The sequence below is a fragment of the Chaetodon trifascialis genome, chromosome 8, assembly GCF_039877785.1.
Source record: "Chaetodon trifascialis isolate fChaTrf1 chromosome 8, fChaTrf1.hap1, whole genome shotgun sequence".
NCBI classification, from domain to species: domain Eukaryota; kingdom Metazoa; phylum Chordata; class Actinopteri; order Chaetodontiformes; family Chaetodontidae; genus Chaetodon; species Chaetodon trifascialis.
The window spans coordinates 23,455,605-23,483,333 of NC_092063.1; the positions used below are offsets into that span (position 1 = coordinate 23,455,605).

Sequence of the window (27,729 nt, forward strand, 5' to 3'; positions counted from 1 at the left end):
CGGGAGGAGGAGGACGGAGAAAGAGAGAGAGTGTGAGAGAGAGAAGGAGAGCGAGAGAGAGGGAGAGGAGACATACTGGATAAAGGCTACGACAAAAACCATGATGATAATGGAGTCGAGGCGGTGGAGGATGTCGGATTTACGAAAACGGACTGTTGAAATTTGACAGAGGGTCCGTGTTGAAATCCGTTCTCGTTTTTTTTTTTTTTTTTTTTAATTATTTTTATTTTTTTGTCATTCATTCTGTTTGATTTCCACACGCTGCGTGGACACTGAAGGCGAGCAGAGGAAAAGGAGCAACCCACGGATGCCTCCGAAGGTAAAAACGGGGTCCACCGCTGGCGCGACAGGCAACAAGACGCATCTCATCTCACGGATGGTAATAAAGGACATCCTGAAGACAGCGCTGGACTGATGGATGAGGATGGAAAACAGCTTTAAGCCCCTCCACCAGACCACTGTGAAATAAAGAAAATCCTGTTTTGATGGGTTTTTTAAATCATTCATGGTGTAGCCCCAAGGAAACGAGCCTTAGACAGCAATGTTGAATCACTGGTCTTGGTAAATTATTCATTAGTGGTATAGGTAGGCTATGATTTTGTATTGCTTCAATGTAGCATTTTCTCCCATTCATTTTTACAATGTTTAGTCTCATGTCACATACATTTTTGCAGGTTACATTTGTATCGTGTGGTTATGTAGGCCCATTTAATAGCCTTTAACAGCCACATAACAAACAGCCAAAGCGGGAATATTAGCGCAGGAAAGCTTTGAAAGAGAGAAAAAATACAAGACCTGGGCAGTGAGGGGTGTGGAGCTGTCGGGGAATTTTTAAAGATTTACATTTTTTCTTGTAAGAGTCTTAAAGGTAGGAGGACGGGGGTGGGAAGAGACGTATAGGGAGAAAAAAAAGGGGGGGGGGGGGGGGGGACCAAACATGTTGCCTTCCCAAGAAGCCTCCAAGATCTACCATGACAATTACATGCGCAACTCCCGGGCCATCGGGGTGCTTTGGGCCATCTTCACCATCTGCTTCGCCATCGTCAACGTGGTGGTGTTCATTCAGCCCTACTGGATCGGAGACAGCGTCAACACGCCGCAGGCCGGCTACTTCGGCCTCTTCCACTACTGCGTGGGCACCGGGCCGTCGCCCAGCCGAGAGCTCACCTGCGTGGGCAGCTTCTCCGACTTCAGCTCCATCCCGTCCGGAGCCTTCAAGGCGGCCTCGGTGTTCGTGCTGCTGTCCATGGTGCTGATCCTCAGCTGCATCGCCTGCATGGCGCTCTTCTTCTTCTGCAACACCTCCACCGTTTACAAGACCTGCGCCTGGATGCAGCTGCTGTGCGGTAGGCGCCCTGACAATCACTGTCGCTTATAGCGTTCATTGTGTTTCCTCTTTTCGGTCACACAGATGCAGAAATCAAGACCATGGAATTAGGCACAACCCACCCAAAACTCAACTCACTCTCCTGTTGTATTTGCACGAATTGCCTCCTTTCAGCAGACAGGCAGAGTGTTGGTGCTGTGTCCTCATTTAGGTCGTGATCTTTTTAAGATGAAACATCTTTAATGAAGCCATTCTTTAGATGGAACAAACAAACATACAGTTTGTCATACAGTTTTCTCACCTTCACATTCACCCATGTTTTTTTTCAGAGGCTTTTTGTTTGCCTGAATCCAGCAGAATGTTTAGGTCTCCATTGTGCACACAGGAGGTATCATCAAATATGACAATAAAATGACCCATAGTTCATTGACAAAAAAAGATGCCACATTGTACATATAAAAGCACAAAACCACAAATTCCCACGTGAAGGCTGCTGTTGTGACACCATCAAACACCAGTGTGGACTTCTGAGGTCAGTATATTGAGTACCACCAGCTCATGATCCTATAGCTATAACATCATTGGAGTAGCATGTAACTTCTTGCCTGGGTAGAAATAAGGTGAAAGATGTCTGTGCAGCAGTTTCATTATCTGTTCCTTGACTGGAATCAATATGCTGTAGTCTAAAGGGTACAGGCCACATCTTGTTACAGTTAATTAGGAGTGTAGTACAGATTTTCCATTCCTGCAACAACAACACTGAGACAGTAGAAATTCATTTGACCGATTATTCATGCACTGAAAGCAATAAGAGGCCTAGAGCTCCACTGTTACCATTGATATTCTGAGGATACATCGCTGCATCACTAAAGAAAGTAGGAGCATGATCAGAACTTTATGCTGATGAAATGCAAATGTCATTCATTTACCCATTTCAGCTATGGTATATGATACGGTGTGATGTACAATGTAGTGGAGTCATGAACTCAATCTCCTGTGACTGACGGCTGTATTGTCATTTTGAGGTGATGGTTCCAGGTCGATTGGATTACTGTTTTCAGGATGGTGGTGTTTTGCTTCCTGCTCTTGTGGGTAGATTACAGTTTTTATGATTGGGGATAAAAGTTGGCTTCCCATCACATCCAGAATGTAGGCTTCTGAATTGTGCTACCTTCACAGACAACTGAATAGCCTGAGTATTTACAAATTGTTGCTTGATGGTTCAGGTCAGACTTGTGCAGGTGCCAGCACAAAGACCCTTTTGCTATTATTATTTTTTTACTTGTTTTTTCAGTTCCCTCAGATTGTCAGCTGGTGCTCAGCAAGACTGTTGTGTGAGAATAAGGCTAAAACTCTGAATCTATGGCGATGAGACATCACAAGGCCAAGTGTGTAAAATGACCATGTCAGCAAGACTTAACCTTTGAGTAGCGAGCGCGCCATGTATCCGACAGAAGGTGCAAAAAATCACAGTCTCTCTCATATGCACATTTCTAGTGAGTCTCCTGTGTACATCCCACTTCTTCATAAGCTGATCAATGTGATAAATAGGCCAGGCAGAATAGCGTGGGAGTCAGTTTTCTGTACAGAAACAGTCAGCACACTCAATGAGAGCGAGGGAGAAAGGAAGAGAGACAGAGAGAGATCAGCACATTTTTTCCTTCTGTATTGTTCTTTTCCTCATCCTCATCTGCCCACTCTGTCCTCTGTTCTGCCGAGTGTGTTGAAATGGTTTGGTGCTCTACAATCAGCACGAATCAGACACACAAGCATTGGTAAGGATTTTGCTCTCTTTAGCAAAATTTTCATGACTTAACAGTAACTGAACCTGGATCTTCCCACAAGTCATTAATGAAGAAAGACACTGGCATAAAGCAGTGGTGGAAGAAGTATTCAGACCCTTCACTTAAAGGACCAGTGTGGAGGATTTAGAAGGATCTAGAAAGAAATGAGAAATGGACTGTAATATTCACAAATGTGTTTTCATTGGAGTATTTGAGTTGTTGTTACCTTAGAATGAGCTCTTTATATCTACATATCTTCAACATGTTGTACCGCCATCTTTCTACAGTAGCCCAGAACAGACAAACAAAACACTGGCTCTAGAAAATGGCTTTTGCATTTTTTTTACATTTAAGTGAAGGCCACTTCACCACACTTGGAAATGGAGGGGTACTCAGTTGGTTGCAATCTGCAAACTCACCCCTAGATGCCATTAAATCCTTCACACTGGTCCTTTAAGTAAGAGCAAGAATGCCGCAAAGTAAAATTTCACAAGGAAAAGTCCTGCTTTTAAGATCCTACTCAAGTAAAGGTGCTTTACTCAGTTCAGTAGTTTAGTTCAGTGGTTCCCAGCCTACGAGTTGTAGGATGAAACATTTTACAACACACATGAAAGTTTACACAGTTGTACCTGTAGGTGAAATTAAAACCATGATTACAAACTACTCCACTGTTTAATGTAACTGTTTTAGCTGTTTGTTGTTGTTGTTGTTGTTTTTTCATGAGTTAATTTCGTGTATTATATACTATAAACTGGAAGCATGGGGGCATAATAGTGTAGATTTTGATATATATACAATATATAAATAATCATCGCTGTATCAATATATCAGTGATTCTTTGAGATTTAAATAAAGGTTGAATGAATAATTAGACATCTGAAATGTCTCCAAGACAATACTTTCTGTTACGAGTCACAAGCGACAAAGGTTGGGAACCACTGATTTAACCTTTAACAGTGTTTTATATATATGTGTGTGTGTGTGTGTGTGTGTGTGTGTGTGTGTGTGTGTGTGTGTGTGTGTGTGTGTGTGTGTGTGTGTGTACACACACACACACACACGTATATATATACACACACACATACTAAAAAATGTACTTCAGTACAGTACAGTTAAATGTCCACCACTAGCAAAAAGGAAACCAGCATTGCCTCTCTCACTGATGAATGTGAGGATATAAATACGCATGATGATAATAAAGATGAAGTGTATGTAAATGAAGAATATTGCATTGCTCCATAAAATCAATGTGAGTGTGGTCACATCACATCACTGCCGCCCAGCTGAGAGCACACAAGCTTTTAGCTATCCATACTCTAAATTCCCACCATCCATCACCATCTGGCTGACAAGGATGAAGGTCCATCTCTGCACAGCAGGAAGGCAGAAGCCTCCACAAAAAGATCACATTTGGATTTCCATAATTTTCTAGATGCTTGGTTTAGCTTTTGAGGATATAATTTTCAGTCTTACTGTCAACAAAATCTCTGAGTCATGTGCATGGGAAACATTCAACAACTATAACACTATATCTCAATATATTTTAAATATGTTGTATTGACTTCTACTTAGTCTAACTAGATCTTTAAAATTCCAATTTTTTTTTTTCTTGACAGGTATAATTTAAGACAGACATCTTCTTGATTTAGATTTTTTTTGGAGTCCTACATATGTTCAGTGGTGACTGTAATAAAACATGCCACTGATTTTTATTCTCCAAATAAATTTATAGCTGTATTCCCTCTAATATGCAAATACATAGACAGAGTTTGTGAAACTTCAGAAGGTTTTACTGTCCTTCCAGTGGATGCGTATGACATGTGGCGGAGATAAGTTGTCTAATAGGGTTGGCAGACAGCCTAATGCTGTTCACCACCTTGGAGACGATCATTTAATCATCCACTCTGCCCTGCTGGGTGTAGCAGCAGGTCTCCTGGCACTGCACAATGACAGAGTGTACCAGAGCAAATACAGTGAGGGCCAATTTGAACCGATGGTGGCCTAGATTTAGGCCAAATGGACCAAAAGTGTCAATTAGGGAGCAGTTTGGTGTGCTAGCATGCTACTGCAACAGGAAGGTAAAACAGAAATGTTCAGCTAGTGAAAATTGTGTCATTATCTACTCACCCTCATGCCAGCTGAAAGTACAGTAAAGGTTGACCTTCCACATTGGACAGCAATTTAAGTAGCGTGACTGCATGTCAGAGTTCTAAGTGAATAGTTCTTGCAGGTAGGAGACACTGCAGCAGTCACACCAATATACTTCCTGGGGTGAACTAATGGGACTTACTGGTGTAGTAAAGTTCAAATAAAAGATGAGAGAAGAAAATGGAAGCTAGCCCAAAACACTGGGATGCAGGCCTCTTGGCAGAGCACAGTGGCACAGTGTGTCTTGGCATCTACAAGCTGAAAATGGGCCAAAGTTGGCCTGTATGTATACTGAACTGACCAAATGTGAATAAGGTTAATGCACTAAGAACTATAAGGTGCCATTCATAACTGTTGACAATAAAATAACATTGACTTAAATACCGGCTTACCACTGATCGTAGAACTGCTGGCAAAGCTGTGGGACAAGAGCAAAGCCAGCCCTCGCCAAAAAAGAGTAAAGAAACTAAACCACAGGTTTTTTCATGCATGTTGCACTGTTCCCGCACTGCTGTTAAAAATCCAGTACCAATTGATTGCAAACACCCTGCAGCAGGGGGGTGTATCACAACGCATGATTTGTGGGTTATCCAGCCATGAGCCTCACTCAGAGGTCACACAGCTGCTTCACTTTTAAAGAGTGGGTCACCATGGTAACCTAGGCTGCACAGGTTAAGGGATAGATTCACCTTTTTCCAAGCCTGTCCTACTACAGTACTCATACTTGCATGGCCACATGTACATTGAAAGAATTATTCATTGCTGTCTTCGTTCCTCCTGTCCATACTGGCAGTGAAGAAGTCCCTTCCTCCAGTGTATGAGATCATCACTCCCACAGGGTCCTGACAGAGACAAAAGTACAGAGTTTACGCTGAGCAGTAGAGGCATCTTCGATATATATAAAAAGAATTACTTTGATTTCTAAAAATAATTATGTTGGGAATAGCAGAAACATTTTGTGCCTCTCTGGGTGTAAACAGAAATATGATCACACCACACTGATCACAGCTGCATATGAACTGCTTGAATTATCTATTTATTTTAATTACTGAGGATTGCTGACAGAGTAGATGCTTTTAAACTCCATCAGTCCAGCTCAGCATCGCATGAGGTGGTTTTGTGATTAGATTCAACAAGATGGTAACTGTAGAGGTGCTGCACCTGAAAACTTTCTGAAACCAACAATCTGACCCCGTTGAGTTTTTCTGTGTACAGACAATGCTATGAATGTCCTCCAGGAGGGACAGTCTGAAGCATGCACCAGTATCCCAGTATTCAGATGATTCATGCATGTTGCTGTTTGGAACAGCTAGAGACATTTGTGTCTTCACACGTGGTCAGACGTTATAAATGCAAGATTTCCATCAGATTTTCCTGACTTCGTGATTGTTTTCTGTTCTGGTAGCAGAAACAGCTTTATGTTGCTTTTAATTGTTTTTATTCATTGCAGTTTGTTCATCATGAGACAAAAAAAGCTTAGTTGTGTGATTTTATATATTTCATCAGGTTATGAATCAGATTTTGGTGTAGCTGTTGCTGTGTCCATTGCTGTTTCAAGAAAAATATTAAGTACTCCACTCATGCAAAGCATTAAGTTTCCTGTAATTCAGAACTTCTGACCCAGATGATAACCCACTTTGCAGGGCCGCTGATGTTAGGCTCTGTGAGGCCACGTAGCTCAAAGACTGACAGACTAAGCTGAAACTGATCTGGGATAAGACCAACAATGGCAACCACTGAAATGATCAATAGTTTAATATTTAAGTGAATCAATGGCTGCTTGCTAATGGGTGACTTTCTTGCTATCATCCCCTAGTTATGTCACACCTCGATGGGAGAGTGAATAATGGGGTCATTTTAGAATCTGGACTAAGCAGCAGATTCCCTCACGCAAAAAGAACAAGAGGAGGGCTGGATTTCCCAAAAGCACCCAAGGTCTGTGAAGACCCTCGCTGATCGCACCTTTAGATTAATTCAGTGGAAGATGCTCCGGGGAAAAGCGTTAGTGCTTTAGTTTTAATTCACCATTTCTGAACAAAGATGGATTTAGTGAAAGAAACTCAGGTAAGGTTTGAGTTTTTACCTTCCTACAGAAACTGAGAAGCTGTTTTGCTTCTCTCTCCAGTTCTCATCATTTTCTTCCATCCCTACAGCAGAAATGAGGGACCACAGGAAAGCTAAGTAGCCAAGTCATTGTAGCTCAATGGCTCCCTTCCTCCCTTCCCTCCTCCATCAGCTCATGTCTCCGTCCCTCCTTCACGTCTTTCCCTGTCTGTTGCAATATTAAACAGAACTAAGCAGGACATGGGCCATAGCACAGGGGAGGAGCTGTCCTGAGAGAAATGACCTGTCAGCGACTCTTCAGTCTTAGTGCATGTGTGTGTGTGTGTGTGTGTGTGTGTGTGTGTGTGTGTGTGTGTGTGTGTGTGTGTGTGTGTGTGTGTGTGTGTGTAAAGGAATAAATAAATGCAAGAAAGGAAAAAGAAAAAAAGGAAAAGTGGAAAGTGGAAAAGTGTGCGAGTTCAAGGAATAGAAAACATGAATTAAAAAAAAAAATCCAAAAGGAGGAACGAAACTGTATGTGCAGCACAACTTGTAGAATTAGTTAAACGTCATGCTTTTGGCCACCTAAAGCATGCAAGACCAGTATTCATGCTCTCCTGCTCTGATTTGGTCTCCACCAACTCCACCAACTGAGGTAAATAAGTGGCTTGTTATCTCCTAAATGTTTTGCTATGTTCACCATCTTGTCACTGACTTTGTCTGTCTGTCATTTGGCGCTGGGCAGGTAGTGTACACTAGGTTCATCAGAGTGTTCTCAGTCATAACAGCTAACTGCTAAGGGTGGATGATGAGGATGGAGTTGAGGGTCACAAAACCAAAACAATGAACTAAAGAAAGCTGTAAGTGATAATTTTTTGTGGGTTTGACACAACAAGCGACACTTCATAAATCACATCACACCCTACTGCAGCAACAGCCAACCTTCTCACTCCCAAACTGACGGGGGGGGGCATAAAGGCAAAAACATATATTTAAATGTGATTTAATATCGTGCAGTGGGCTACAATGTTTTGGTGGCATTGCAGTATTCCCACAGTGCTGTCTGCAGGGCCCCCCTCTGAAGGGCCCTCCTGACCTTCATTTTGCTTTACTATTTTGATGGACTCAGTAATTTAGTCTCTTAGATTAATATTTAAAACAATAAGTGAAAAGATTTTTCACAAATGCTGAATTCTATAGTTAATTTAGTTGGACATTAATGAGTCATAAGGTACAGAATACTGCATATTTGACGAAGATGTGTCATTGGCAGGTTTGCCAGTTTGAAAGGATGAATATCTACAAGTAGACATTAAGTTGTATTTAGTTTGTGTCCCATTAACTAAATAATTAATTATACCAAAGTTGAACCAGGAATCATTGAGAAATTGTGTGTTTTAGTTTAATGTGGTGGACTTCTGGCTGCACACATGAGGGATGAGCCAGCCGTGCTGATGATTTCATTCCTACTGTAGGCACAGTGTTGACTATTATTTTTTGTTTCCAGTTTTAAAGACTAAAATCCTCCTTATTGATAAATTGAGGTTCATCATGAACGTGCTACTTGGTACTGAGGTGATGCTGACGCTGTGGATTATTGCCATGCATGGCCTCTTGTTTCTCATTGGTTTATGGGCACTGGTAGTAAGGGCCAATAACACCAGGCAGGGAGTGATGATCCTGATGTGGGTGTTTTATGAATATTCTGTTATATTCTCCTCTGCTCAGCCTTGGCTGTGTGTGGCAGGCATATCCCTTATCTGGACAGACTCTGGACATGACGCACAGACTGACTATATTACATTGATATCATATGAGAAAAATATAAAAAAGCCAGTGAGGTCTAAGCAGGGTACAATCACATTAGATTTATCATTTTGTGTAAGTAATTTTCCTGAATTGTCTTCCAGCTTTAACGTGGTTAAATGCCTTATAATGCCCTATTATGTACATATTAGTTGCTATTTTTGTTTTCCCCCAAGTAAAGTAATACATCATATTGAGCTGTTCTCATCATTACGCATCATTACTGTACCTCATGATTATTTACCATTACTCACCATTTTTGGGTCCTCTCAAGTAGATCATCATCCTGCCCAACTGACAAACAGCTGCTGAGGATCCCACAGTCTGTTCATGAATGACACAAGCTAGAGATGACAGAATTCTGGGGGGTGGGAATGCAGTCATTATATTCAGAGCACATTTTCATTAATATTCACATCCTTATGTCACACTATAGCTAACACTGCCAGGCTAGATGCTAGATGCCCCTGGAGCAGCTCTGTCTCCAAGAAATGTTGTTTAAATCTGCTTAAATCTTACTTCTGACACTTTGCTGCACCCTGGACTCTTGTCTTTTTGGGAAGTAAAACTTTCTCTACATTGTGACGGTTTGCATTGTATGAGGGTTGACAAATGCAGGCACTCTGGAGCTGAATGGATAACATGTGTACACCAAATGACAAGCCAGTTTGACTTAATATAGCAGCCTGACAAGCCAGCCCCATGTCTCACTTTCACCATAGTCTGGCAAAGTCCAACTGGCATCTGGTTTGGTTTATGGTCTCACAAATGGACATAAGCATCAAAATTCATTTGTGGCAGCTTTCAACCAGTCAACTCGTGCATTACTTCAGCCACCAAGTTTTTTCCTTCAGGCTCCTGCTGTTGGTTGGACAGACACACCACCTTCCTTTTGTCTTCGAGTCCAGTTTTCATACACTTAACTCTAATCTCTCCTATTTAACAATTCTAATACACTATACAAACGGTTTATGACCCATACACATACACTAATCTTTTTTTTTTCTTTTTTGTTGCTCTTTGTTTCTCTGTCCCTCTGCCACACATTTACACACAGAGCGGATTGTGCTACTGTGCCCATTTTTGTTCTTACAAGCAGTGTGAAGTGTATTGAAAGCAACTGAAAGAGCATGTGTGCGTGTGTCTGTGTGTGTGTGTGTGTGTGTGTGAGAGAGAGAGAGAGAGAGAGAGAGAGAGAGAGAGAGAGAGAGAGAGAGAGAGAGAGGAGAAACAGAACGAGAGTGAGTAAAACACCAACTGAATGAGTGTGTGTGTTTGTGTGTGTGCTGACAAAACACTTCCGCTCCTATGTGTGTGTGTGCGTTAATGAGCGTATGTGTCTGTGTGGCCACACATGCGCCGGTTCACGTGAGCATGTAAGACAGCGGGTAAATGTGTATATAGGGGTGTGACAGTTGAATTATTAATCAGAGTGTTTTCTTGCTCTTCCGTGGAGCCGGTGAGGTTATTTTATTTATTTATTTATTTAGTTGCTGCACTAGTAAATGCGTAAAGACTGCGCATGCTTCGTGTTCACCTATGTGTGCATAAGCATGTGTGTAGCTTCGTGTGTGTATGACAGTGCATGTATGTGGATAAAAGCACCCATGTGCATGTGTTTCCAGCAGGAGACAAACAGATGCTGCAGTGGTCGAGTTAAATATAGAACTACAGAGAAAGAGAGAGGGAGAGAGAGAGAGAGAAAGAGAGAGAGAGAGAGAGAGAGAGAGAGAGAGAGAGAGAGAGAGAGAGTTTCCCTGAGGGATATCCCTGCTCTCGCTCTCTCTCTCTTTCTCTTTCTCTCTCTCTCTCTCTCTCTCTCTCTCTCTCTCTCTCTCTCTGAGATTTATGGCTGGCTTTTCCCAACCAAACGTACATGTTTTAATTATCAGGCGCTTAATAAATAATTCCGAAGTCACTAGGGTGTTTCTAAAAATACCCTGACAGCTGAATAATGGATTCCTTTGACCGTTCTCAGCATTGTCACAAGAAAGTAGCAGAAAGAGAGAGACAGACCCTAAGCTTGTTAATAAGATGTGTGAATATGAGAGAAAATGGAAATTTCCCTGCTGTGCACCATGCATGCTTATTAACAAATATACCTGGATTTCAAGATGATATATTGTTCACTCTTGTTCAGCATATGATGCTTAACATTCTGCTTTTCAGACTGTTAAACAAGCCATACTTTTTTGAAGATGATTTGCAGGGTAGGGCTTCCTAATGATGATCAAAGGTGGTTTTCACTCATGTATATCCTCTACAGAGTTGTTTATTCAGCTGTTGGAAAGTTAAGGCACATGGCACAAAGACAATGGACTGCAATATGTACAAGAGAGCAAATGAGGGATTGGTGGAAGGGCTGGCAGGTGGGAGTGGCAGCGTCTGCAATAACAGCAGGGTTAGATCATGGATGAACAAATCACTAGAATGAATCAACAGCCTCAGAACAGATACAAAACCAAAACAAGTCCCATTTAAGCTTTAAACAGTCGGTTCAGTGGATTATCCAGGGAAACAGGACGCTGTATCTGGAAAGAGACATTGCTGTAGAATCTTTTTTTTTCTTTTTTTCACACACACACACACACACACACACACACACATATATATATATAGAGAGAGAGAGAGAGAGAGAGAGAGAGAGAGAGAGAGAGAGAGAGAGAGAGAGAGAGAGTGAGAGTGAGAGAGGGATGTCCTGTCATGTTGTGTCTTGTTTTTGTTGATTTCCATTTCCATTTTGCTGTTCTTTCACTGCACTGCTTTAGCCTTTACTGCGTAATCTGGAGTTGTTGAAGCATGTTATCTTGTTGTGAAGGACAGAAGAGCGGTGTTGACAGCACTGATCTTGGTTTGGCCAACTCAGGAAAAACCAAATACCACGGCAAAACCGGCAGCGCTCAGTGCTGTGTCAGGAGAGAGGAAATAAGGATGTCCAATTCAGGACAAGCTTTGCACATGGTTAGAGCACCAGTGATTGCTGATTCTGGTAAGACAAAACTAAAGCAAAAACCTAAATGTTAGGAGGTTCAGTTGGACTTCACCCCTTGAAATTAACTAAAAACACTACACTCATAGAATAGGACACAGTTATGTTACATCAACCCTAATGCCAGGCAAGAGCCTCAAAAGAGGGCCATTCTTCTTCAACTTTTTTATGTCCAGTGTTTTTTGTTTGTTTTAACTTGTATACTTGTATATACATATATATACAAACACACATATGTATATATGTGTATGTGTATATACACATAAATCCCTTTATATGTGAAATGTATTTAATGTGGGTCAGTGCTTTGTATACCCTCACCAATCATTAGACAAATAATCCTGGCATGTTTTTTAGGATTATTATCTATTTGCCATTAAAACTGTATACTTTCTAAATGACATCTACACTGAAAAGTCTCATCATCATCATCATCATCTAATCATTGTCAAACAAAACACAATGTATAGAATTTGACAAAGATCAGAAGTTTAGAAAAAGAGTAAAGTGTAGTTTCAGTATCAATGCTGGTTCAGGGAGATACTCTTCCTCTCATTATGACTTAGATGGATGGCCAGAAAGGGCCGCTCACTGATCCCTCATTATATCACAAAACTGCTTCACATAGCTCAATGAAAAATGATGCTTGGACGTGTGTGATGACACATTATATGGTTATGTGCAAGCCTCTGTATGCCTGCCAATCCTTTCTCCAGATTTAGGACTCGTGCCAGCACGTTCCTCCACAGCCGGTGAAGGACGCGGGGAAGAGTGGGGAAAAATAAAGAACAAGAAAAAGAAAGAGAGAAGGGAGAATGAGAGGCTGGGTTTTAAAGTATCAAGTTTAATGTTTTAGACAAGGTCAACAAGTTCGTAAAATGTGTAAATTCAAGAATATGATGCTCAGCCTCTGGTCCCCAAATATGATGAATAAATGACAAATATACAAACAAGAAGAAAAGCACACAGAGAATTTACAGTAGGTAGAAGCAGTGAAGGAGAGAGCTCCATGCCCTCCACACACACACACACACACACACACACACACACACACACACACACACACACACACACGCAGGCTTGATCCCGGCTCCAATAAAAGCTCTATATATCTGTGAGGAGGCCGTCCATTAGATAGATGGAGGACAGCAGGCCAAGGTCTAGACACAGTAGCAGAGGGAAGGGCAGACCTCAGACAGCTTTATTAGATTACAGACAGGATGGTGATCTCTTCATGCAGTCCTGTTCACACCTTTCCACCCTTTGTTGGACTTCAAACTGCAGGAGCTTGCTTCCACAGCTTGCTTGGCCGTTAGAATTCGGTCAGAGATGCAGCTTCGTTGTTAGCTTTTAGACTTTCATGTTGACATCTGGAGTTTGAAATGGTCTAATGGTAAAACTACAGAAGACCATGTGATTCTCCACTGGAAGGTATACCATGGCCACATAAATGCTTGTTGACTAAAATCAATTGGACGGCAAAAACTAAATACAATTCTGTCATTAACAAACAGCTTCTGAGTCTGTCACACTGGCACGAACAGCGGATGCACTGTTGGACTCTCTTTTGCTGCAGCATTGGGGCGATATGGATGTTTGTTTGTCTTGATTGAAGGTCATTCGACTCTGCTATGCGTCGATGCATCAGTATGCATTAGAGAGATAGAGGTGTGTTTAATGTATTGCTTTGTGTGTGCGCATGCATCTCAAGCATAGACTGTATGCTGTCATCAAGTAACTCCGTCACAGCACATGACACTGTTGGATGGTGTTACGGCCTTGCACACAAATCAGGAGGAATACTGTGAAGCGTGAAGCTGCTCCCATCAAAAATACACACACATATATATATAGCACACTGATGCTATTTTTAGAGCGCTTATCTAATCATTTTTGACTGTTTGTCTTGAATTAAAAAAAGGATCTGTGTGGACACATAAATCAGAAAGTCTGACAAAACTGTTATATAAGAAGTCTATAAATACCTTTAAGGTGCTACAAATAAATTGGCCCACAGTAATTTTAACTGGCTTGATCACAAACATGTCCTGGCAACCTATTTTCAAATGTTTTCATTTAGTTTCATCTGCTTGTCACTTACAGCTGACGGGCTGCAATAAAAAAAAAAAAAAAAAAAAAAAAAAAACAGGAGGTGATGAACTGAGATGAGAAAAAGGGAAGCATAATGGTGTGGTGCAGCAATCCTGCTCTCTTTCTCCTTCGTAAGACTTGTTTTCCCTTTCATTCCTCAGCTCGGGCCATCTCTCCTTGCTCCCTCCCATCCTTTCCCTCTGTTCGATCCCTCTGCTTGCCGCCTTTGAAGTTCCTCCCGTCCAAGTTCAGAATGCAGTGTCTTGAGAGGGGGAGGAAGAGGAAACACCCCCACAACTTCAAAGGGCTTTTCTTGGGTTGTAGAAAGGTGGGGGTTATTTTTAGCCCACTGGTGTCCGCTTAAATACTTGAGCTGAAGATGGAGGACAGAGAGCAGAAGAGGGCATGTCCCATGGTCATTACTGTCCGACTGCATTGCACAGCTCAATGTGTTGTTGAATTGCTCTTTTATTTAGATCAGTTTATGTCAGAAATATAACTGTGTTCGAGGCTGAATATGTGAACATGCAGTTATCTGTAAACAAAGAAGTGTGCTATGGGTAATCATGGGAGCATAGGAGCCGACTGGAGGAGTTCAGTACATTTATGAATGTATGTTTAACACAGAATCTATACTGAATCAGTAGCTTTTAGCAGCAGAGCTCCTTTCACCTGTGTCAGCTCGGGTGGGATTACTTCCTCGTCAAATGCTTCATAAAAGATGGGACAACCACAGTAAAAGAGCATGACATGATTACTGTTGCAAATAGTTTGCTGCTGAGCTACTAACCTTAGAAACTGTGCTTGTCCAGGCCTTTTTCATATCAACATCACAGCCTCCTCCATGTTGATGCGTTTGCTTACTGGTACATGCACTGCCATTCATTTGAACTGAGACGCGTCATGTGCTGTTGTACGCACTGAAGTGCAGTTGAAAGCAGATCGCTTGGATTAGAAAAAAATGTGACTGAACTACAGAGTGAGTACAAATCCTTGAACTGAACTGAACAAAGTGATTTGGATCAGCAAAGTGTTTCGTGTACTCCTCCCGAATCTCAACAATGCATGGCTGAATTGTGGATCGAGCCTAGGGAGGCAGGTTCGTAAGAAAAAACAAAAAAATCCCCAAAACACAACCACCCACGTCCACTTACCGACATGGAAGTATACTTCTACATAGACATAAATGTCAGCACGAATGTACACAGAGTGGAGCATTATGGGTAACAGTAGGGCTTACACAGGAGCAGAGTCAGACACCAAATCTCAACATCACATTAGAGTTCATAAATAAAAAAATGTTCTGAGAAATTATGAAAGAAATGGCCAACTAGTTATTACCAAATGAGATTTATTTTAATACATCTTGCCATTAGTTCTCCCTGTCAGGATAACTTTGCACTCCACAGAGCCAGCCACATAGGGGGAAAGGTCCATGGTGAGCAAAACTACAACCTAACCGTGGGGTGGAGCTATGAAAATGAAACCTGAGTTCTGATTGACTGTTGTTTTCCTTCACACAAAATAATACCACATAGTAAGATTTAATTTCTTGCCAAAACATGATTTGATTCAGAAAATGAGATTATAAACATACCATAATGCCCTATATATTATGAGCTGCTGAACAAAATTGTTGATCCACGACCATATACAGCTTACTGTACAGTTTCAAAAACAAGAGTAAATAGCATTTACTACAAGGAAGGATGAAGGTTTAATGAGCTGCAACCAGGCTGAAATGTTTTTGCCTGTCAGGACTCTTGGAGTGGCTCTGCATCCACATTTTTAAAAAGCCCACACTCAATCACTTTGGACAAGTTTCAAGTCAGATGGGGACACATTCATCAAAAATCCATAAAACATGTTACCTGACGCTCATTACTCAGTTAATGATTTTATCATCTCTCATCAATGTTAATATCTTGCATAAAGGTCATAAAAGAAGGTAATAACATGATGATTTCCCATGATGATTACTTCCATGGCTCTTTTGTTCTCTCATTACTTACTGTATTATCGTCATTATATTCTTTCCCATTGCATTCTCTCATTACGCCTGTGATCATTTTGGAAGAGGAGTGGTCACATTTTCTAATGGTGTATGTTTCAACTTGAAATGAGACTCCTCGTATTTGCATGGTGCTCTGCTTTCCACAGACAGGTGGTGACTAATCTATTATCCTCCTTTATCTGTTGCCATGAGTTCAGCACCCACCATTTTCTCATGATGGATGGCTACAAGGTGAAACACAGGGTGTCCAGAGGGAATCACTAATGTGGTGGGGATCAACCGTATGACAAATGGACTTCATTTTAACACACTGGGATCTGTCACTTTCAGACCCTACAAGCACATCTCCCTGCACATCTGCCCTTTGGTGAAAATCATTCATGATTTAAAGTCCAGCTAAAATTAAATTGGATGTTTATTTTCTGCTACAGCATAAAGGCCTGCCATTTCTTTACTGTAAGGTGTCCAATAAAGGCACAGAATCTCAAAAAACAGCAGCAAACAAACAAACAAGAAACAGTTTTTATTGCTTGAAATTTGCCCATATTTATTAATTTATTACTGGTTGATGGTGAAGCCAATACATTGTTAGCTGCACAACACACATAGACTTTGAACTCACATTAGCTTCCTAATATTCCCATCTTATGCATAATGGTACACACGTCTTGCTGGTGCAGGCAAATAACAGAACAAACTTCCTGGAAATAGCCACAGCTAGAGAAAAGGTCTCACCTCCTCCCACCTACTCAACTTTTCTGTGTTGCCAAACTACCTGTCAGCAATCACAACTGAAGTATTGAAACCGAAAACAGTGACCCTAACCCACTTGAGTATTGTGTGTAAGTTTAGCTTTCTTCAAACACTGCAGGTGGAAACTGAACGATACGGGTTCCCCCCTGGTATGCACTTAATACTGAAATGGTTCAGCCCAACAAACCACCATGCTTGACTTGATGCAATGATAATGAAAGAAACACTCAGTGCCTGAACCTCCCAGCACTACACTGTGCACTTGCTAAATGAGCCACCAGAAAAAAACATTTATGGTCAGAAAAGCGTGCCGATAACATCAGTCTGCAGGCCAGATAGCTATTTAGCTAATTAGCACATTGAACCACTTAAGTACATGTCTGTAGATGTCGAACAAAATGCTGTTTACCTTGAGCTTGTAAGCTCTAGTTACCACATGAGTTTGTTTATGTAATGTCTCAGTGCACCTGCAGGCTCAGCTATCAATCAAACAGATGCATCTCTGAAGAACTTTGTCATTTCAGTTGGAACTTTTCTGAATGCATCAGCTCATGGAGATCTTTTTTTTTTTTTTTTTTAATCTCAGTACTGACAGCATGTGAGGGCTCAGGTGTGACGTATCTGTCAGTGGTGTGTCTAAACAAGTTGTTTACCTTTCAGGCTTTGATGCCAACAGAAACAATTAAGCTTCCTTTTTCATCAACAGAATTTACTGAAAGCCCAATGCCATTAGCCTCTGTTTCACATTTCAGCCAGTGATCTCTGCGTCCTTGGAACCTCATTCCACACAGCAGCTACTGCGCAACACCCCTCAAAACACACAATTGTACACCAATTGAGTTCCACATGTAAAATCTTTTGAACATTTATTGGACTGAAGAAGACTAATAATCACCAACTCAGGCAAATCTGTCTGACTTTCCATTAGTATCATAAGTCATGTTGCCCGTGGAAAAGACATGTCTTCTCTGGAATGAAGACTCAATGTGACGTCTGCCATGTATGTTCCCCATCTCCCAGTGGAGCCCACTGCTTTACTTACAGCCCCTCAGGCACTGACTGACTGCTGTTCAAACAGTGCTGGTAAGCCAAGAATATGGCACAATCAGCTCCCCAGTGAGGCTCACTTTGATAAATGAGCTGAGGTGTAAAGTATAGATTACCATTTTTGTTGTAGTGTCGAAATTCCATGTATGCATTTCCCTAGAGAGCTTCGCTCTGTATGAGGGTTTGTGTGCATTGCATGCACTCGCTGTTGTTTGTGGGTGTGAGAGCATGTATTTTTGTGAGTGATCTGTATGTTTTAAATTCCATCACACACTCAATTGTCTCCAGGTGAATAATGCATAAGGTGTACGTATGTATTCCATCTCTCTACTGTCTCACTGTTAACCCCTCTGCACCTGGAGAGCTGCATTCACTCACATTTGGCTAAACTCTGCTCACATGAGCTGTTTAAAGCTGCAAGAGGCAAATTTTTCAGATATAACTCCAGTGATCTTATCAGCATTAATAACAAAGTGGGGCTAAGTGACAGACTATAGAATCACACTATTTACTTAAATTTGAGTGTCTGATGTCACCTCAGCATCACTTTCTCTTGAATCAAGCAGACATTTTTCACTATCATTAACTTCCTAGTACCGGTTGTGCCTGCCAAGAGAGTTTTAGTCTGATTATCAGACTGATTTTGTAATTTAGTTTCATTTCATTGGTTATGTGTTTTGCCCTAACCATTGAGAAGCGAGTGATCTGTCCAGCATTTGTCATTATCAGGACATGAAGAAAAAGCTGGACTCAGTGTGACATCTTAAGTCTCCCTGCTCCCTGTGGTATCCTCTGGTGTAAAGCAGATCAACCACCTTTGTAAAACATTCACTTGCTCTGTGCAAATTACTGCTGTCATCTTACAGAACATTTGCATGTTGAAGCTGAATTTCTGATGCTGAATACTGATGGCTTCTGCAATTTAAGGTTATCAGTGTGCGACATACAAGCTACATTTTATTGCTGTAAATTCCAGCAACAAGAATGCTCTCTTCCCTGCTGCCTTTTTCCATCGAGGTTCTCATCTCTTCCTTCTTTTGTTTAGAATCTCTCACCTTTCTCCTCACCCGTACCCTTTATCTCTTTTTTCTTCTCTGATCTCTGTCTTTATACCCCACATATCCCACTCCCCAGATTCAATTCTCACTTTAATCCTGCGTCTCTTCTCCTCTGTCCTCCTGCAGGAGTGTGCCTCGTGCTTGGTTGCATGATCTTCCCTGACGGATGGGACGCAGAGGTGATCCGGGACATGTGCGGGGAACAGACGGGGAAATACTCCCTGGGTGATTGCTCTGTACGCTGGGCCTATATGCTGGCCATCATGGGCATCCTGGACGCCCTCATCCTCTCCTTCCTGGCCTTTGTCCTGGGTAACCGGCAGACGGACTTCTATCTTGATGATTTGCAGACAGACAATAAAGGTGAGTAAAGGAATAACGGCACACAACACTTAAAAAAAGTAATGACCTAATATGACAGTTTTATTTCCCCTTTCTTTCACAAAATCAGATTCAAAAAAACAATTTTCTGATTTCTGGCAGACAACCGTTGATTTTGCTGTCATTGGCAGATTTAATAGCTAGCTAGTTTATTAACGCTAACATTAGACTGTACTTTATTGATCCCAATTATGAAATTCTTTTGTTGCAGCAGCACATTAAACATACACATAAACAGAATGTATATACAAAAAAGAAGAATAAGGATGAGAATAAAACCAAGAGAAAAGTTGCTGGAGTGTAAAGTTTCCTAAATCCAATAAACAGCTGCTATATAACCCTAAATTCTGATATACATGTAATGCTAACAGCAAATTGGCTCCCATACAGTGATGTGCCGGTCCTGAGAGGGCTTTTGCAATGTAACATAAACTCAAATGATAACATAGTTAGCTACAGGATGGGAATTCTCTCTGTAATATTTCCGAGCAATGAGACAACAGCTTTCTTTGTAAATGGCATTTCTTTACAACTTTTGGACCCCTCTTGAATGTTGCCACGTGAGCCCAAACGAACCAAGGGGCGATTGGATGCATTCTGTCAAATAAGGCCCTGAACTTGAACAAAGCAAACAAGCTGTAGCTATGATAATGCCTTAAATTAACATGTTAATGGTGAACCTGAATTAAAACATATATGAAATAAAAAAGAAAAAACAGGGCATAGTGTGTGATACAGTAACTCCCTGCCTCTCAAGGTGGGTTCGCCCCTCAGTCTTCCTCCAGCTCTAATTTTCTAGGCCAGAACTGTGAGGCCATTAACATGAACAAAATTTGCCTGGTTGAAAAATGACTACACTCCAACCTGACCTCAGTAACTCCAGCCAAATTGCTTTTGGTGCTGTACTGAAGTGCTGGAGAGAGTCCTCAAGAGGGTTTCTGACAGTTTACATGATGTTGCATCAGGACACTTGGATTGCATTGTTTCAGATGCATGAAGAGAGAGGAGGAGGAGGAAGAGGAAGGGAATGGCAGAAGAAGGTGATGAAGAGGCAATAGCAAAAGATACAATGCAAAACAATAAAAAGTCTCTGTATGTAAGAACGACGTGTTTGATTTGATGCCATAAACCAAATGCATAAGATTGCTAAAACAGAGCAAGGGTGAAAGAAAAAGAGATAGAGGCAGATGTGTGACATGAGACATAGTAGACTGAGAGCGTGAGAGATATACAGACAGATAGAGAGCAAGATAGAGTAAAGGAGAGGAGGAGTGGGAGGAAGCGACTGAGAGATAAAGAGAGAGGAAAGTGACATAAGATGTCTCGGTTCTCCGACGGTTTATCTCCATGATAGTTTCCATGGTAACTGGAGATATTCCAGAGCGTGGGCGTGTCTTTCTGTTCTTATCTGATTAACCTCGCTGACAGTCCCAGTGATTTTACACATTTAAAGCATCTCATGCTCCAGCAGCCATGTGAAGTTTTTCACTCACATTTCTGTCATAGAAATAAATGTCCCTTTAGCTTCTTTACATCAACTGATACAACAAACCTGTGTGACGAACTATGGACAGTGCATGAAAGCAGTTATTGTACGTGTAAATGACAAAGGTGGAGCGGTAAACTGCATCGGCAAACGCCAAAGAGTTTATATTAGCATGGCCTGTAAAAAGAATGCTTATTGATCAGAATGATCAAAGAATGCTGCAGTAAAATGAATTAAGTAAAATAAAGTGGCTAAAAGAAACAAATGAAATGAATGAAAACGTGGAGTTGAGCTGGACATGTGTTAATTTTTTATTTATTTATTTATTTTTACCACAAAGTGATGACTTCATACTTACATAAGCAAATTCTTGTTTTGCACTTGTGTGCACTTCTTCTGGTCTTGCCTCACTGTGAACTACATGTCAACACTTTTGTTCTTTTCTTTTTCCTTTGCAGATTTTGCTGTGTCAAGGGTAAGTTGATTTTGCTTTGTATGTTTGAAGAAGGCATTAACATGTGCCAGAGTAAGGCCTCAGTAGCTTCTGAGCATAGTCTCTTCCTCTGCATTGCTGCTATTCACAGCTGTTTCTGCAGATGAGGCCTTCTGCTGTGTGAAAGCTAGCTTCCCCGATCCACACACACAACCAAAAAGCATATTGTGTTGCTATGACAACCTTGACTCACCAGATCCTTTACTTTTCATGATGCAACTCAATATCAGCACTTCAGTAGACCTTTGCAGCCTATGTTTTTTTTTTTTAAACTAGCCCTGATGATATTACTGTGACATCACTCAGGTTATTGACAAAGCTTCAGATCCACAGACAACCTCATCCAGCTGTTTCCACTCAGTGATACTCCTCATGAAGAGTGAACTGATGTTTATATATTTATATACAAAAGATTGAAAAAAAAAATGTTAACAAAAAAAAATGCAAACATGGCATTTGTTAGTACTCACAGCTGTCAAGCTAGCATAGTAGTACCATGATATTTTGGCAGCACTTTCTCTGTGTTCTTGTGTGACTAGCACACTGTAGCTTTAGCAATATGTTTGCCTGGCATTGTGGAAGACTCGCACAATGAGTGCATGGGTAGAGTGTGTGCAGGTAGGCAATACGGATACCAGTCTTGGTTAATTTTGCTGTCAATAGCCTAACACCCATTTCCCAATAACTAACCAGTTGATTTTGTGCTGAGGAGCTCACTGGACTGTCATTCGTGTCCTGTGCCAGACAAATGGGAGAAAACTTCGTTAAATATAATCCGCATTTATGGATCATATTTTCCCATGTTTTTGTATTCAAGTGACTAATGGAGAAAACAATTTTTGAAACTATCCCAGCATTAAGTGAGAACACTGCAGCCAGCAGTCACAAAACTGTAATGTCAGCCCTCCAGGCGTCTGTGCACCTTCAATGTACGTCCACTAAAAGTGTTTGGTTTTGTCACTTATGGGTTCAGATTGTTATTCTAAGTGTCTTAATCAAAATAAATGGCTAACTTATAGAATCAGGAGAGTATGAGAGAGGTAGACATCTGAGAGGCAGCGGGGGAAAATATTTTCACATTTGACTCTCTAACTCTTTTTTTCTGGTCAAAAATTTGATTTACTGATTGGGATGTAAAGAGAATTTCAACAAATATAACCCACTGTAGCTTTAAAGGTTATTTAATTTTCTCTGGCCTGAGTCTCTGAATCAGCCCAATAAGAATCCTCTGTCTTGTTGTCTTCAGATTGAGGTGCGGGACAGAAGAGAGCCGAGGTATGGAGTGCAGCGTCTTCACTGAGGACAACAGTGGCACTGGACAACTTCTCTCATCAGTCTGTTTCTCTGCCTCTCCTCTCTTCTCTCCCTCTGCTCTCTTCTCTTCTCTCCAATAATCAGGATACCACCCAATCTCAATGCAGACACCAAGTGTACAGGATTCTGTAAGATAAAAACAACAACAACAAAAAAACACTGGGATAAACTATATTTTGAAAAAAAAAAAAAAAAAGGTTGTACAGTGCATTTAACACGTGACTTTCTCAACGAATACCTTTTCTGACAAACAAAAAAATTACTGTATTTAAAGGCAATTCAATCCTGAAGATGAAGAACCATAATGTCCATCTATGATTTTACGCTGATTTATTTCAAATCTTGCTGACTTTCAGTTTGTGTGTTGTATACATTCATAGCTTCAGAAAGCAGATTACTGACACTCCTCATACAGTGACAGTCAAGACTCGCAATACAGCAACAAGTACATTATCAAATGATTATTATTCACGACACTTCAACAAGGACTTGTATGGCTCTTCATCTAAGGACTTTCAAATGTGAGGAATTTAAAGGAGTACCCCATTGCAGCTTTACAGAACCTAACATCTCTGGGAGATTCTCTACTGTACATACTTAACGATGTAAATAACATTACTGCTGACGAAAACAGCCGACAACAAAACCTCATCTGACTCTAATGCATTCAAGTATAGTATTTTTACCCCTGGTTTCAGTGTTCCTCGTGCTGGAAGAGCATCGGAGTATGTGCAAATCCATTTTGTTCATTACTCCTCACTACTGATTTGGCAGGATGAGACAGACGGGAATAAAATGGATATCTTAGCAGGATATTCCACAGAAAAGTGGAGGACGATGAATCAAATCACAATATTTGACAAAGGAAAAAGACACTTCCCCTGCAACAACATGGCCTCAAAATGAACCCTCTTATTGTAGTATTTCAACCTATAGTACATAGTAAAAATTCAAATTGCTGAAGTGAATTGCAGCTGTCCAAGTCAGACTTAGAAGTCATGTTTTTTTGTCTGAGTTCAGTCCTTTGTAATACCCTTTTTCCAGTGTGCAGTTTACTCCAGTTTATAGTTCCAGCATACAGTGATCAGTTTACTCTACAGATGTCTTAAGACTGTGTGAATATGGTTGTATGAGTCGGCCTTCTCTCAGAGGGAAGCCCCAAGTGCTGCATTGTCTTAAGGTGATGTCACTTATATGCCTCTTTGAATAAGCAACACTGCTTGTAGTAGTAATAGGAATCATAAGAGGGACAAAAGCAAGGCAAATAAGCCCCCGAAATGGACACAAATGTCCTTAAAGAGAACGAATCACATCAAGCTATTGGTCTGTAACATGAGCATTAGTCAGCAGAATATACTGTGACGTGGCATCATTTAATTTTTACTAGCATATAGACATCAGTTTTTATGTTACTATGGACCGATTTCCTCCCAAGACACCATCTACGTCCGCCATGGAAAAGTAGCGTAACGTAGCCAAACTGAAACATAGTGGGCCTCATGCAAGGACATTTTAAAATGCAGCTTTTTTTCCGTGAGGTCTCGTATGTGAGCGTTAACGTCAGATTCAGCAACGCTGTCGTAAACTATTTGTTTCAACCTCATGAGGGCCATCTGATCGTGACACAAATACAAAGCGAAAGGGTTGACAAGAAGTGAGATGCTACAAGAGAAAATTCTTAGTGGAATGAATTCTGTATGAATAAGTCTTGCACGAGGCCCTTCAAGTCTACTGACAATTGAATAAACCTATGGAATAGCCACCATGTGTTATAGTAATTTGCTAAATTGTGGCCTTCCCCCTCAAAAAAAAAAATCACAATTTCCCTGAAGAAATGCTGATGTCATGACCTTGGTGTCCATGGTGGTAGCTACTATCCTGATTGTGGCTTCAAATGTCAAAGATAACATTATTTATGTAGCATTGTTATTGTGACATGCCACCGACACCACCCAGATTACTGTTGCTCCAACAATGTACCATGATGTAGCACTCAAGATAATGCTCCAGTGTCATTGGTTGTTATCAAATACCTATGACACAAATTACTGCTGACACATTTCTAACAGTGATCTTTGCGACACCAGCAACATAAAAGTTCAAATTTCCATGGGACGTTTCAAACAAGACAACCCCGAGGTGACTGGCTTGACACACCTGACAGGTAGCTTTGACAACTTGTGTTTTTAATCATAGGAATGTGTGCTACTTTGAACTAAACATTGGTACCTGCTCCATAAATATGGAATTACCTGCAACGACATCCATCACTCTAGTTGATGGCACTGCCGCTATGTGACTCACTGTTGTACCCATGAGCACAGTTAGGGCCTCTATAGGCTATAGCCACATGATATGTCCACATCAATGACACTGTCTCTCATGATATCAGTGACATTGCTCATAGAATGACAGGCTGTGGTTGCACCATGGGGCTCTTATCCCTCTCAGAGCAGCACTTCCAGGCTATAACAGAACCTCTTCATTGTCATCATTGGAATAAAAAGAGTGGTGTAAAAAACACAAACAAACAAAAAAACAACAAAAAAAACATGATTAAATTTTGATATGAGAAATTGACATGCTTTGCCCATGCGGGGGGGACATGATCCTACTGTAAACCCTGAGAAGTAATTGAATCTATTACACAGAGCAATTCAACCACATAAGGTGATGTGTGTTCTGTGATACAGCTGACAGTCATCTCCAGGCAACATCACAATGAAAATATAATCCAGTGAGGGACTGAATATACTGCATTATTTTCAACTGTAATCCATGTTATACTTTGCTAGGGATGCACTACTAACACATTCAAGTATTCCTCTTAAAATATCAGACGGCATCATTACTTTTACAAAACAGTACAGCTGAAATCCACCAAAAAAATGTGTTTTGCATGGTTAATATCTGAGACCTAATTACTGATGGACATTGGCTCAGTTTGGTACATGTATTGGCTGCTGGTGCATCCCTACAATATACATATACATGAGCAGATAGCCAGATGTGCAGTGTGTTTTTCGGAATGGTAGCTAGCTAACTCTCAGGAAGCTGTGTACTGTATTAAAGGCTCGTTATGGAAATGATCAGCAAACACAAACAAAAGCCGAGCACGACTTTCAGTCAATGCTCTTGTGATGTGGTCAAATCCCAAATGACACATTGCCCAACAGCATCCCTTGAGAGTAAAGTTTCAATTTGGGTAGAATATTCTGGTGTTCCGAGCTGGGCCTTTAAGACAATATGAAAACAGCCCTTATGCTGAATCTTATGATGCTGTCCATGCAGGGTCTGTCAGTCCTTGGCCTACATCTATCAACCATCTTAGGGTAGGAGCACTGGGCCCTCATTCAAGAAAAGTTTCTTTCAATTTAACCTTGAAGTAACTGTGCAAGCATATGAAAAATATGATAGAAATGCCTGAAACGATATCTACAGACCTCATCCGTTTGGTATTGCAAGCCTTGTGTTTTTGCTTTTTATGTGTACATGATAATTAGAGTAAATCAGTGCACTTGCTGAGACATCAGCATGACGATTTTTTTATATGTAACAGTATAAATGGCGGTAATGTCTCTCATATCGTATATATTGTGATTTAGACATCTCCTATAGTGTGCATCTCTCATTTGGGAATACTCTCATGGGCCCAGGACGTGTTTTACAACAAATCTACAAAAAGAAAACAGCAAAGAACAAAGCCCTGAGACCTACGTGGTCACTTCAGGCTTCTGAGCATCATCACCTGTGTGATCATCGGTCTGGCCTCCTCTCTGGTTACTCTGTTCCTGAGGACTTGACGATGAACTGAAAAATACCTTAACAAGGAACTGATAATACCTTAACCCTGATGAGCACATATTTGTACCACTACAGGTGCCTCTAAGAACTCTTGATTTAATTCAGATGTGGTGCAGAACCAGCAAAACAAGTAGTGACACTGTAGTTTTTTCTACTGAAGACTACATACTCTGACTGAGCTCTGAAGCTAGGTGGACTTCACTGCAGACTTGGGGTCAATTCAGCTTCAAGTCGAACAAATGAAACTAGAATAGTGAGGATATATTTTTTTCCCCCACTTATTTCACTTAATTGAGGGAAACATTTTTGAGCAGCACTTGATTTTCCTTTATTTTCAGTTTGTGATTGGAATTCAAAGCTGAATTCACCTCAATCTTGAATTGTAGAATCATCTAAAGACATAAAAAAAAGAATGAAAAGCTAATAAAAAGACACAGAGATGATGAAAAGTCATTTCCAATCTTTAGCAGCAAGCTAAACGTTTGCTGACTGTGTAAATGTCATTGATGAGTCAATGATTTCATTCTAGTTTTTATCATGCAATATCATGTATAAAGACATAACGGTGGGGGTGGGGCGGGTCAGGGGCAAAGATGAATAATGTCCAGTGATTTATGTTAATAGTTGACTTTCTGTTAACTCCTGAAATGCAGATGTTGCCAAAATACCATCAACTATCATGTGTTAACATGGAAAAAAAAAAAGAAAAAAAAAAAAAGAAAAGAAATAATCAGTTTTTGTTTTGTATAACAAAAGAATGATATACTGATATTTGTCAAGTACTTCTGATGAGATCTTTGTTTTATGTGTTAACTACAGAATCTTTCCTTTCTGTTATGGTTTACTTTCTATGTATTTTGGTGTGATGTATGATGATTGTTGTTCTGTCATATCAGACTTAACATCTCAGATTCAATCTTGACTCACTAATGGATGACTGCTTGTTGAAATCTCAACACCCAAAAATGTATAAAAGTCAATATGTAAAGTTGCTTGATCGTGGACAAGTGGACCGAGTCTGGAAGAGGCTTGTTGCTTTTCATGAATTACGATGACATGCTGATTTTGATTTGAAAATTATGCCTAATTAATTCCTATCTGTGAATAGTATTCCAACTCACCATGATGACAATTTATGTTATTGAAACACATTTTGAGAAGGTCAAATAAAGATATTTTACATTCAAAACC

At 40.6% G+C, this 27,729-nt stretch overlaps 1 protein-coding gene across 1 annotated transcript; it reads left to right on the forward strand.

The window, feature by feature from the left end:
• On the forward strand, positions 1-27,729 carry LOC139335213 (LHFPL tetraspan subfamily member 4 protein-like). The gene is made up of 4 exons (XM_070968718.1): positions 1-1,346; positions 19,187-19,423; positions 21,386-21,402; positions 22,667-27,729. The coding sequence occupies exons 1-4, from the start codon at positions 938-940 to the stop codon at positions 22,718-22,720; spliced, it is 717 nt and encodes a 238-aa protein (XP_070824819.1). The 5' UTR covers positions 1-937; the 3' UTR covers positions 22,721-27,729.

Coding starts and splice junctions, on each gene's coding strand:
- LOC139335213 (XM_070968718.1), top strand. CDS start 938: ATGTTGCCTTCCCAAGAAGCCTCCAAGATCTACCATGACAATTACATG. Junction 1,347..19,186: donor CTGGATGCAGCTGCTGTGCG/GTAGGCGCCCTG, acceptor GTCCTCCTGCAG/GAGTGTGCCTCGTGCTTGGT.